Raw genomic sequence first — 10380 nt, forward strand, 5'->3', positions numbered from 1 at the left:
GAGACAGGAAAGCTGCCCCAAGCCCACTACTCCCTGAGCAGGCTCAGGAGGGACAGCACGGCCACAGACCGCAGCCTCACACAGGTAGGCTGCCCCTGCCTGCCCAGGCGGCTTCAGGCCCGGAAGAAGCAAACCGGACCACCCATGCGCCCACGCTCACCACGGCCGGGCTTTGTCCACACCATGTTGGGCGGCGCAGCCGGGGGAAGTCTGCCAGCACTGCCGGTGGGCCAAGGCAGCCTCCAAACTGCTAACAGGTGGCTTTCAACAAGAACAGCCCAAGCTGGATTTGAACTGGTGCCCAAGCACAGCAAGCTCCAAGTTTCATCCTCAGCCCCCTCAAAATTTTCATCTACCAGGATCTACATAGAGAAAGGAAGAGGAGCCTGTGCGTTGAGTCCCTTCATTAGTGGTTTTCTCTGCTGCTCAGCCTCCTTGCACAGCACCTTCTCCTATGCAAGCATGCACTGGAGAACACCAGACCTGCTTGCAAGAACTTCCAGCCTAGTGCTCGCATCAACAATCAGGACATCAAGATGTAGCTTTACCCCCTCCCTTCAGCAGACCACAAAGCCAAAATTACAAGGCCAAAATTAAGGGCAAGATGTTGCATCATGCACAAGGCCAGGCTGAAAGAGAGCTCAGGAGACCACTCAGCCCCACGCCATGAAACTCTCTCATCTGGATCCCTACCGGATGGCTTTACCACGGTCCACTCAGCAGCAGGCTGTGAAGTTGACACCAGTGCTGCTGCGACAGCCCCTGTAGCCACAGCTGCCCGCTGGGAAGCCAGGACATGAGGGATTCCCACAGGAACCCAGCCAAGGTTCAGGCTGGGTGCTGCACTGTCCCATTCAAATAGCCAGGGTCTAGTCCAGTTCCTTTTGCTGAGGCAGGATCAAAGTTACTCCAGCCATCCCTAGCGAATCTAATAACTGGGACACGCTGTGGTTTCCACCACAACCTAATACTGTTGGAAAAACAGAGCGGGAACTGCCTTATCCCCTCTGTACCTCCCCTCCTTTCCCCAGAGCTGGCTTGCTGCCCACCCTATTGCTCATCACTTCAGATTTCCGGGACTCCTGGAGGCATGAGGGATTTTATATGCATTTAAACAACAACCTCGGATCCTTCCTCTCCATCCATCCTTCCCTTTTCCCCTGCTCCTTTGCATGTTTCCTGATCTCCTTCCTATTCAGCTGGTGTTCCCATCAGTAGCCCAGACTTGCTCCTGCTCTTCTTCACAGCAAGATACTCATTATTTCAGGCAGCCCTTGTCCTATAAACCTTTTGCTGTCCCAAGGAATCTCCCTGGGCTCTCCTCATCCAAGGGGACCCTGCGGCATCTTAAGGAAGAACCTGTCAACTTTCTGAACAAAATTTCACTGAACAAATATGAGCATTAAAATCCCTGTTGGTTTCCTTCCCCACACAGAAGCAGAGGGGTGTGCACAGACTCATGTCAATGCTGAAATGCATTAGACAGGCAGGCTACTAATGTCAAGTGGCTATCAGAGCCATCTCCTCGCCTTTGTTTTTTCCTCCCTGCAAGAGATCCCAGTGTTTTAAGGAAAGAGATGAACAATGGGGGATACCCCGTCCCACCCATACAAACCCGAATCAACAGAAATCCCACGTGTCAGCGGAAGAGAGGGAGACACACAGAGAAAATGCAGCACAGCGCTGGCATTTCAGGGAGCCCTTTTTAGTTACGGCAGGAAGGTCAGAGCCAGAACAGACAAGTCCAACACAATGAGCTGCCGAAGCTAAATATAAACCCATCGAGGGCATGGATACAGGAGTTTGTTTTTACAGTGAGCCGACAGACGATCAACATTGTGCCACATCCCCGCTCAAAATAATTCACAGCTTTATCATTACTGACAGTCTTTGTATTTTATCAAAGAGGCAGAGCCCATGCTTACACCCATTTGCCAGTCTAAGTCAGTGGAAATGATTAACCAAGAATGACAAATACTCAGACTTTTCCATTTCTATTATGACAGTCTAGGAAAATCTATTATGTTCCTCTCCCATAATGGGACCACCTCATTAGAGAGCCACTTATCTAGCTTCCTCACACACATATTACCCTTAACATTACGTTAACTGCTATAAACACCATAGCTCTCAAGCCCACAGTCCTTTCCCAACATGCCACTTGGGAAAAACTACTCTTCCTTAAACCTGGGTTGCATGTTGAGGTTTCTATACTTTGCTCACAGATCAAGATTTGGTTGACAAAACTGGTTTTGCCTGCTTACTCAGAAAAAATAAAAGTTGACATTTACCCAGCATAGCTATCTTAGTATGATTCTCAGAACTGCAGAGATTTTTAGAGGAAGGGGAACTCTTGTGGAAGAAAAAACCCGAGGTGTTAAAAGCAAGGAAAAGAGAATGTGCAAGAACAAAATTATGAAGTTAGAGATAAAATCAGCTTCAGCCCCAATGAATAGAAGGGAAAGAGCCCTAGCTAGAATTCAGGATGCTATTTTTAAGTACAGTGGTAGGAAAAGAGAAAACCAGGGTGCCATGGCAGTAACATTTGCTATTTGGTGCCCAGGGAGACACTCAAATGATTTGCATGGCTGGTATTTAACGTTAGGCTTATGCTACAGCAGAGAAATAATTTCCTTACTCTCGAGCATGTACTTCTTGGCAATGGGCAGAGAAAGCAGCCGGATGTGACCGATGAGGGAGCCCCAGGCATGGGCTCTGGAGAGCGGAGCTTCAGGCGGCAGTGGGCTGTATGGCTGGATCACGAAGTAAACAGTCAGCAAGACCAATCCCAGGGTGAGCAGGCCCTGCGAGAGAAAACAGGCAGATAATTAATTATACTGCAGTGAGCCGATATGTCTTCAGAACAGTACACACCTTCTGGCTGGTATCAAAGGGTTGTGGCTGTGCACTGCAAGATGAACACTCAAATTTTTGCTGAGGCTTCTTGTTCAACTGCAATGCTATTTACATACACAGAGTTGTCACTCAGTTTTATTGTTAGGGCTGTCCAAGGATTAAATTAAGCAGCCTTCAAACCCAAGCCACACAACTCTGTTCATATATTTTAGCACTGCAAATATTCCAGCACCAGAGCAATGAGGATCATCTACAAATAGTTTCAATTCCTCCCACCTAATCAAATAAAAGCTTGCACTTCTGCCATACCTCTTACACAAGGTTTCAAGGCTTTTTGCAAACATCCGTCAAGCCTCGAAACACTTTGGCAGAGCTGGCACCAGCTCCCTCCTCCATACCAGAATCCCAAATAAGCCTTAAAGACATGACATGACGCATTTCTCCCCCTGGCCAAAGTCAAAGTGAATCAACAGCAAAAACAAGAACAGAAGCTGAAAGTTCAAATTTCCAGTGTTCTGTTCTCCTGCCTCATTTTACAGCTTTTTATAGGATGTGAAGAAGAAAGCTTGGATTTTTTTCTAAAAAGAAGCCATCATGAAAATTTTGTAAAGATGACACTAAAATATTACTGAGTATTATGCCAGCGGGAAGTTTTTCATCTTTGTAGCAAACATCTCGAACCTACTTAACAGCAGCATCCTTTCATCGACTTTGCAAAATTTTTACAGCATCTTTTACTTAAGGGTCTCAAAACATTTTTCTAGCATCAAGCATCACGACAACAGGTTTATTTTATAGACTAGAAGGGAATAAAGACAGGTAAGAAGCTTGTGACAGGGTCAGAATCAGAGCCTGCATTTCTTCATTATTCAACCCTTTAAGAATCTCCTTCCTCACATTTCCACTGAGGGTGCTGACACTGGGAATGTTTGCCTGAAGAATCAATACAAGTCTCATTCTTTAATAATTTAAGGAGAGGAAGGTGTTGACATGTTAAACTTTCAACACACACGAGCAATTTCAAACCTCGGTCAGCTGTCTTCTGTTTTCAGATCAGCTCGTGTGACAAAAGAAGGAAGCTACATTTCACAGCTTTTTAAATAAGGAACTCAGAAAAATTCATCAAGAAAATGCAATGGGAAATAAAAGGCTCAGGTGCAAAAGGAAAACTCTGACCCTCAGTCTGTGCACACACAAAAGACGTCTTACCTTGTAGAGAGCCACTAAGATTGGGTACCGTGGAGGTCCCCTTTGGGGTTCATTTCTTTCCAAGAGCTGCTTGATGAATTTCTCAATGGCTTTTTCTGACATCCCACACTGGTGGCCAGTCTGCCTCACTAGATCAATTGTCTCTGATAGCTTGTCATAAATGCTGAGCTCATTGGCCGAAAGCTCCATGGCCTCCAATGAAAAATCCCTGTGGGGAGATTCAGTATGTTAACAGAAAGCATACTCCAGCCATACAGCTCAACACAGCATGTGCAGAGAGGACACAGGAATATCGCAATGTCTAGGCAAGGAGGAAGGCTTCTCTGGAGCAAACCTGTTTGCAGCCAAAGGCACAACATTTAGCTGCAGTCCTAATAGTCTCTGCTGATTCAATATCTCCTGGAGACGGAAAGAAGCCGTGAAATTTCCTGACAAGAGAGGAACCAGCTGAGATTTGCAGCTTATGTAAATGAACAAAGCCTCCCAGAAATCAGTGAAACTCCATTTATTCATCTATTCCAAATGAATCCATCCCATAAAGCGATTGCTTACCAAGTACAACAGACAGCAATACAAAGCCGATCATCACACACACTAGCCAAGCTAAGCTCTCCTGCACTATAATTTTAGTTGCTTATTTTAATGTAGATTTGTTTTCATTAAATCCCCTGTCAGCAATAGGAACAGGACAGAGAAATAAGCAGTATGTGTGGGGCAAAGTCCAACAGTTTACAATTTGTTGAAATTTTCGCAACCTAATGTCCAGGCCAACTGATTATTGAGTAACAGTAATGTGATAGCAGCATGCTCTGCAGGCAACAAAAGCTCCTACGTTCCTCTGAAAGTTTGCCTGCAGGTCATTCACACACAGAAACGCCACATTAGTAAATACTGCAGCAAGAATTGCATTGTGAACGTGAGACAGAAACAAAATGGCATTTGACAGAAAATTATTTCCCACCACGAAATTTCAACAGGGAAGCTTGTAAGAACACACCTATGAGCGATCAACATTAAGATGCCAGAAAAAAGAAATGTGTTCCTCTACCACTCCCCCTGTCTGCCACAAAGGCAGAGCCTCGCAATACGAAGAGCAGCAGATGGGCTGAAGAAAAGATGCAAAGAAATTGCTGGACAAGCTAATAGCTGCCAGCGTGAGAATCCCATTGTTAGAGGCACTTCACCTCGGAAAAACACTGCTGGGGAAAAGGGAGCATCTGTGAGGTCTCGTTTTGCTTCTTGTTTCTGAGCTGGGAAAACTCTAAACCTGGATCAAACTGGGACGACCAAACTTTCTTGGGAGACAAGAGTTTAGCAATGCAATACCCTAAAAGCACAGACTGAGGACCATCACGTAAAAACACAAGAAGCATGACCGATACATCCAGCTCACAGCTGAAAATGGAAATTGGGCCTCTGTCTCCCTTTTGCTCCAAGTACCACCTGACACCAGGAACCAGCTCGTGAATCCTGTGTGCTGCTTCACCCAGTTCACCACCTGGCTCCATGAAGTCTGTCGCTGTACTGCAAGAATTGTGTAACTATTTACATGGGTCTTCTTGCACACACCTCACAGCACTGCCTGCATTTTAAAAGCACAGATCTGTTTTGCTCACTTGAGAACAGGCTGACAAGCACTGCATAACATGCTACCTAAACTTAAGACTTGCTCTGTTCTAACTCATTCAGGTTGCTCCCACAGGACAAATCAGCCATAAATGTACGTATATATACATATCAAGAAATAAGATTCTCTTGTTAGGCAGCCAAACTTGAAACCTGATTTGCCTTAAAGAACTGGCCAACAGCTTTCTCCCTAAACCATGGGCTCCTACAAGTCAGAACTCAAGCAATGGCATTTTTAATATCTTTTTTTTTCTGCAATCCTAGGGTGTAGGTTCAGAAAAAAACCCCACTTTTCAACAGGACTACCAGTTTCAGCAATTGCTCCTCTCCCCCCAGGATCAACCCCCTGTTGTGCTCTTGCACATTTGTTTATGTGGTCACATGGTGAATCAGATGAGGAAAATTATCTGGCTGAAAAATAGCCCCTATTTGTTTGGTCAGCAGCTGCCTAAGCATACAACTCAAGCAGTTAATGTCAGATGTTACATTAACATTAGTGTCAAATTTCGACGCACAGCCTTAGAAACACCAAAAGAGTAAAATGCCAAATTAAAACCTAACCCCAAGCACACAATGAGAACATGCTGCACTACATTGCCAGGTTAATTAGCTCCTGGCCCTGTTCTACTGACATTCCTTGTGTTCCATGCAAATATTTGTCCCAGATCTTACCACCTGAGCAGCCCCATGGGCTAGCAAAGCTGCCCCAAAGCAGGTTTGATCAATAATATCTCATTATGGATCATAAGGTCTCCAAGGCAGGAACCTTTTCTTCTCATCTGTAAAGCACCTGGCATGCACTTGACTCTATAAAAACAATACATTGCTTTACTAACTCTTTCATTTATGTAATACCCTGATTCATATAACAAGCAAAAGCCAGCACATCTGAAGGATATTAAATACTTTTTTTTCTTTCCCCCAGCTTTTATGATTACTCTAGTTGCCTTGACACTGCAACTGGTGCACTAAATGGTCTTAAAGGTTATCTAGCTTCCTCTGGCTCCTGTGTGCCAAAGCTTTTGCCTGTGAAGCTCTCCAATGCCAAATTCCAGCAGATTCAGCAAGCTTCCCCTGCTTGCAGGATCTGCCTGGAACCACTTAAAACAATTATCGCTACAGAAATGCTGTCAAACACGGTCATTTCCCCCTTTCCAAACAGCAGAAGCATCCTACTATGATAAAATGCCGAGATACATCCCAGTTCTCCCTCCTCTACATTTGTATTCAACTCTGAGCAAACACCTCTGTAGACAACCCCTGCAAGTCACAGACATTAAAAACCCAATGCAGCTCCTTGACAAACTCAAGAGTAACCCAAGCCCTCAGCTAGGAAGTAAGGCATTATGCTCCCACATTGTTTTGAGAACAGATGAGGCCTTAAAAAACAAATAACAACCCATTATTTCCCTTCCTATCGCCACAATACAACTGACAAAATAATAACAACAGACTACTGTACCAGCTTCGCTGTCACACACACATACTGAGCAAGTCTTATCCCTTGCAAACAGCAACCCCTCAGAGACAGGCCTTTTAAACTAGGGAACCCATATGTTATTGCTATTTTTTTTATGAACTCCACCACCCTGGCAGGAATAAGCAGCTCTCTCCACAAACGTAAATAGCGACGGCTCTCGGCCTGAAGGGTTTCCACCCAAGTGCCCAGTTCTACCCGCAAACCCGGCAGGGTGTTCGGAGCCAGGCTTTTTTGAAAGCTAAATATTTAGAGAGAAACGCTGTCGGAGGAGTCTTTAAAAGGGAAAGCTTGCTCGCCTTGCTGCTGAACCTGAAACAGCGATATAAATACAAATACATTCTCCTCTGCTTTAACACCGTTTACGCTGCTTTCCTCGGCCCTGCTCAGGCGGGTCAGGTCCCAGCCCTGGGCTAAAAACCCTCCGGAGAGGGGCCTGCACCCCACCACAGGCCGGCGGCATCGCCCTCATTTGTCTCTGAGGCAGGGGAGCTCCAGCCAGGATTATTTTTTTTTTTTTTTTTTTTTTTAAATCAATAGAATGAAGCAGAAAAGAGCCCCCACCCCCTCAGCTGGGCGCCTGGCGAGGGCCTCGCTGAGGCCCGGGGAACCCCGCCAGCCCCGCGGAGCACACTCCCCCCCTCCCCCCCAGGCCCGGGCCCACCGTGAGGGGCCGAGGCCCGGCCCGGTCCTCCTACACCCGTCCCCCCCCCAGCCCCGTCCCCCCTCAACCGCCCCCGGCCTCACCCCGGCACCGCCCGGCGGCTGCCCCGCTCCGCCGCCCGGCTCCGGGCTCCTCCCGCCCGCGATGGAGGCGGGACGCGGGGGGCCGAGGGGCCGGGCCGCCCCGCCGCTTCCTGCTTCCGCCATGGCCCGGCCCAGCCTGGGGCCGCCCCCGGCACCCCGAGACCCCCCGAGAGCCGGAACACCCCCCGGTGTTCCTAAGACCCCCCTCAGCATCCACCCCCCCCCCCCGAGGGCTGAGACCCGCCGACACCCACCGGAGCCCAGAGTCCCCTGAGACTCCCGGCACCCATTTGACCCCAGAACACGGAGGACCCCCCCGAACCCCTAAGACAACCCACCTGAGTCCATGACTACCTTCAACCCCCCCCCCCCCCTCCCCAGCGCCTGCCTGAAGCCCCAGCACCTTCAGACACCCCCCCCCCCCCGAACACTAAGAGTCCCCCCCCCAGCACCCCACCTGTGCCCTCAGCACCCTCCTGCCTGACCTCCCCCCCAAAACCCTCAGACCTCCCCAGGAACCCTAAGACACCCACCACACCCCCCAGCATCCACCTGAGCCCCCGAACACCTTGAGACCCCCCCAGCACCTGCCTGACCCTCCCATTATCCACAGACACCCTCCCAACAATGACCTGAGCCCCCAGCACCCTCAGGCACCCCCACGCTATCCCTAAGACCCCTCCCAGCGTCTACCTGAGCCCCCAGCACCTTAAGACACCCCCAACACCCACCTGAATCCCCAGCACCCTCAGACACCCACCCCCGTAACCTTAAGAGACCCCCTCCCCAGTACCTGCCTGAGCCCACAGCACCACCACCCCCAGCACCCCCTGGAAACCACAGCACCCTCAAATTCTTTGATAACCAGATCCCACAGCATCCACAAGCCCCCCTCTCCACCCCCAAGCACTCCCTAAGTCTCCAGCATCCCCCCACAGCACCCACCTATCACCCCCTACAGCCCCCCCCATCAGCCCCATTTACCTCCTCCAGCTCTGCTGAGCTGCATTTGTGACAAGCAGTGACCGTGCATGGGGTGTTAACCCCCTAAAAAGCGTGGGAAAGGCTTCCAGGAGTAAAGGGCTAGGAGATGGAGCAAGTGGACGTCCCCAGAGCCACCCCCAGCATGAAAAGCTCAGAAGAAAGCAGGAGCAAAGGCTCTCAGCCTCACCCAGCTCTCAGACACAGGCAATTAAATGCATTTTCGGAGTCAGCTGTCGGTTGCGGCTGTGGCAGGCATTTTTGGTATCTCTCCGGTTCCTTTTCAGCCTTGTTTAAGTTCTCGGCCTCAACAACTTCCTGCAGCGATGAATTCTGCAGTTTAATTAAACATTGCGAGAAAAAGTACTTCCTCTTATCAGGTTTGAATTTCCTGCCCTGTCAATCCCAGCGTGGGAAGCGGGACAGTCTCCGCATCCCGATTTTACTGCCTTTTGAGGGGAATGTTTTGAAACTCTGGGGCATGCTGCTGGGCGAGACCCAAGACCCAGTGGCTGGGGCACTGAAAGCTTTGGCCGATGATTTGTTCCAGCTTGCCAGGAGCTCACCCGGGTTCTCTGCTTTCAAGGTAGATGCATCAAAACCAGACGGTGGTAAACGCCTGCTGACTTTGGGCTGGTATCTAAGATCTTCTGCAATCTTGGCTTGGCTGGAGCAGCTCTGCTGATTCTCACGGAGCGCCCTGAGGAATTACAAACGGCTCGAAGGGAAACAACCTGTTTTTAAAAAAATTCCTGTGGTCCAAACAAATATGTGCTTCCCTGTTGCTATTAATATCTCAGACCTTGATCCTCTTCCAAATACTCATGTGCACGTTTAACAGCTTGCAAATGAGTGGTCCCTTTGATTCTGGAGTGGGAGTGTTTGTTGGGTTCATGAATTATTAAAGGTGAAAGATGCTTTCCAATGCAACACGCTGATCATGTTTTCCAACACACTTTATTGCCTTCCTGGTGTTTCTCTCAACCTGGCAATGAAAAATTCATTTCCAAGTTCAGAGGGGAGGTTTGGAGCGCAGTAATACTTGGTTTATGCAACACCTTTGGGTCCAAACTCAATCCTTCTTTATAGGCGTGATTTCTAGTGGAATAAGACAGACATTTCTTTCTGTCTGCTGTTCTGGGAAGCCTTTTCTTTTGCAGATCTCTCTTTTGGGCCGTGTTCAAGCTCCCCAGTCTTTCTTTGCAGCAGCAATATTGCAGTTTGAAGGTATTGCTGAATTTGCTGCCATCTAATGGGAGAATTTAGCCTCATCGACCTCAACTCTTATTTTGCAAGCAAAAAAACCCGTTTTCTTGCACAATCCTGCTGCCACTTGGCAAAGAAGCATCTTTTGCACATAATCCCAGCAAATTTAGGCACAGGGAAAAGCCGATCTGATGGCTGGCAGCTGGGCAGTTCTGCACGGGGTCACGCAATTGAGAACCATTGTGGACCCAGTAAAAAGAACCTTTTTGGGTTGATCA

At 48.4% G+C, this 10380-nt stretch overlaps 1 protein-coding gene across 2 annotated transcripts in view; it reads right to left on the reverse strand.

The window, feature by feature from the left end:
* The window catches only part of C29H6orf89 (chromosome 29 C6orf89 homolog), a 21560-nt gene extending 12366 nt beyond the window's left edge, over positions 1 to 9194 (reverse strand). The window contains exons 1-3 of one of the 2 annotated variants that reach the window (XM_049832665.1): positions 9087 to 9194; positions 4066 to 4273; positions 2639 to 2804 (exon numbers count right to left, since the gene is read on the reverse strand). In XM_049832665.1, coding sequence (XP_049688622.1) covers positions 2639 to 2804; positions 4066 to 4254 — 355 coding nt within the window. In that variant the 5' untranslated portion in view covers positions 4255 to 4273; positions 9087 to 9194. Of the gene's footprint in view, positions 1 to 2638; positions 2805 to 4065; positions 4274 to 7915; positions 7994 to 9086 lie in introns of those variants that run through there. The other variant, XM_049832664.1, reaches the window with a different exon arrangement.
* Between the last annotated feature and the right edge of the window lie 1186 nt (positions 9195 to 10380).

This window comes from Accipiter gentilis, chromosome 29, assembly GCF_929443795.1.
Source record: "Accipiter gentilis chromosome 29, bAccGen1.1, whole genome shotgun sequence".
In the NCBI taxonomy this organism is placed as follows: domain Eukaryota; kingdom Metazoa; phylum Chordata; class Aves; order Accipitriformes; family Accipitridae; genus Astur; species Astur gentilis.